The sequence below is a fragment of the Bombus impatiens genome, unplaced genomic scaffold, assembly GCF_000188095.3.
Source record: "Bombus impatiens unplaced genomic scaffold, BIMP_2.2 scf_0675, whole genome shotgun sequence".
NCBI classification, from domain to species: Eukaryota; Metazoa; Arthropoda; class Insecta; order Hymenoptera; family Apidae; genus Bombus; species Bombus impatiens.
Window position 1 is genome coordinate 164,930 of NT_177094.1, and position 2,250 is coordinate 167,179.

The 2,250-nt window shown below is 53.4% G+C and overlaps 1 protein-coding gene across 1 annotated transcript in view; it reads right to left on the reverse strand.

Annotated features, from left to right (window-relative positions):
- Nucleotides 1-1,283, reverse strand: part of LOC100743442 — a 23,386-nt gene extending 22,103 nt beyond the window's left edge. The window contains exon 1 of the mRNA XM_033322859.1: nucleotides 142-1,283. Within this exon, the coding sequence (XP_033178750.1) occupies nucleotides 142-1,281 (1,140 nt within the window). The 5' untranslated portion in view covers nucleotides 1,282-1,283. The remainder of the gene's footprint in view (nucleotides 1-141) is intronic.
- Between the last annotated feature and the right edge of the window lie 967 nt (nucleotides 1,284-2,250).

The following is a 2,250-nucleotide window of genomic DNA, read 5'->3' on the forward strand; positions in this document are numbered from 1 at the left end:
GACGATAACAGAGCGGAGATGGGGGAGGAAACGAAGAGACGAAGAGAAGAAGAGAAGGAGCAAACGGAGAGAAGAAGAGGAGAGAATAGAGAGAGAGAGAGAGAGAGAGAGGAAAGAGAAGAGAGCGTGAAGAGCCGTTACCTTGCAGTGGGTGCAGTTGAAGATGACCGAATAGGGCTGTGCACAGTCGTATCGCGCGAGCACTTCCTCGAACTCACAATGCAATCTTGCGGCTAACACATCGGCGTGCAACAGCTTGTCCAGGGCATCGACGCACTTCTGGCCACCGTTTAGCACATTCTCGAGCGGACCACCCTTGCCAGGTGCCAGGGCGTTGACCACCGCGTGGTCGCAGCAGTGCCGCAGACGCAACCCGCTCATGAACCAATATCGATTCTCCCTCGGGGTTAAAAAACTTCGCGTACTGGTCCGGCCAAAATCATCCCGACAGATGTCCCTCTTATGTGACTCCTCGAGATAAAAAAGGCACTGTTCCGGATCCATCCGTACGCCCTCGGCTTTCTCTCGATCGGTCCTTCCCTTTTTGTCACTCGCCACCTCACCGCCGTCCGTCCCGGACGACTTTATCGAACTCGAGTCGAACCGTTCCGATTCCGCCACTGCTGTCTTTGTCGTTGCCTCCTTCTTTCCACCGGTCGACCAATAACAATTCCTTCCGGTGACCCTGACCTTTTCGATCACCTCGACGAACTCGGCATCGTTTCCATTACCGCCGTTTCCCTTCGAGCTTGCCACACAGGCGACCGGACAATATTTCGGTACTTCCGGTGGACCGCAGCTACCCTGAAGATCGGCCGGCGCTGGGCCCGCCAGATCGCAGGCCGATAACCAAGGATTTATTTGGTTCATCTCCCAGCTATATTCGTTGTAAGGATGTGTCGATTCGGATTCGAAAACGGCTTCGCCGCGATCTCGATACGACGATTCTTCCACCTCTCGTTGCTCGCGACCTTGGTCTTCCTGCTGTTGTAGTAGTTGTTGTTGTTGTTGTTGTTGTTCTTCGTGACGGCGACGGTGATGTCCGTTACTGGCGTACTCGGCGTCCCGGACCAATTGCTCTCGCACACCGTGCTCTTCCTCCAGTTGCCGATAACGTTGCTTCTGTTGTTGTTGTTGTTGTTGTTGTTGTTGTTGTTGTTGCTGCTGCTGTTGTTGTTGTCTGCTGCTGCTGATGTTGCTGATGTTGTTGACGCTGCTGATGTTGTTGACGTTGATGAGCGACGCTCGACGACAACAACAAGGAGGAAATTTGCGTGGCATTGTGCCGCGGAAGGTTTTCGACTGGACCGAGGGATGGATTACGGGTAAAACCGGAGATGAACTGTCCGGAGAGATTCGTCGAACACACCAGCGGCCAAGCCAATAAATACAAGATGAACAGCAATCCGTACTTTCGGCCGCGCCAGTTGTTGGATACCTTCGTCGTCGTTGGTCCGTTCCTCGAGAGTTTCGTTTCGTTCTCGCTGCTTCCGTTGGGGATGATCGGCTTCTGGAACCGGGCAGTGTAGTGGCTCTCGCGTCTCCCGCTGTTTCCGTTCGCGACGCAAACCTTTCCGCGCGTATCGCGTCCCGAATCGGCATTCCGCTTACGACGGCTTCGAAATTTACGAAAACGTTCTCCGTCGTCACAAATACCATCGTCCACCACTTTTCTCACATGGAGTTTGTCCCCGTGGTTGCCAACGTCTCGACAAAATTTCGTCTCTTCTCGATACTCTTCCTGTCCAACACGAACGTTCCCGATCTCGCGGGACGACGCGACGACACGCGACGACTCCCCGATATCACGGTAGCTTCCGATATCATCGTCCTCGTCATTGTAGGCAGTGTAAGGAAATACATCGACCGAAGGAACGTTCGTAACATTCGCGATACGAATTCCAGAGAAATTGACGGATTCCTCGGTGATCGCGCGATCCCGATCGTCATCTTTCTTCCATCTCGTTCTCGGTTTCCTGCTTCCGGTATAACAAGACCGTGACCTCGATGCTTGGCACGTCGATAAAATAAGGTCATTGACGTAACACACGTAGTCGATGACATCGTTGTCGTCGTCATCGTCTTCGTCTTCGTCGTCTTCGTCTTCGTCGTCTTCGTCTTCGTCTTCTTCGTCTTCATCTTCGTCCTCTTCGTCTTCGTCTTCGTCTTCGTCTTCGTCGTCGTTGTCGTCGGTGTCGTCGTTGTCGTCGTCATCATCGTCGTCGTCGTCGTCGTCGTCGTCGTCGTCGT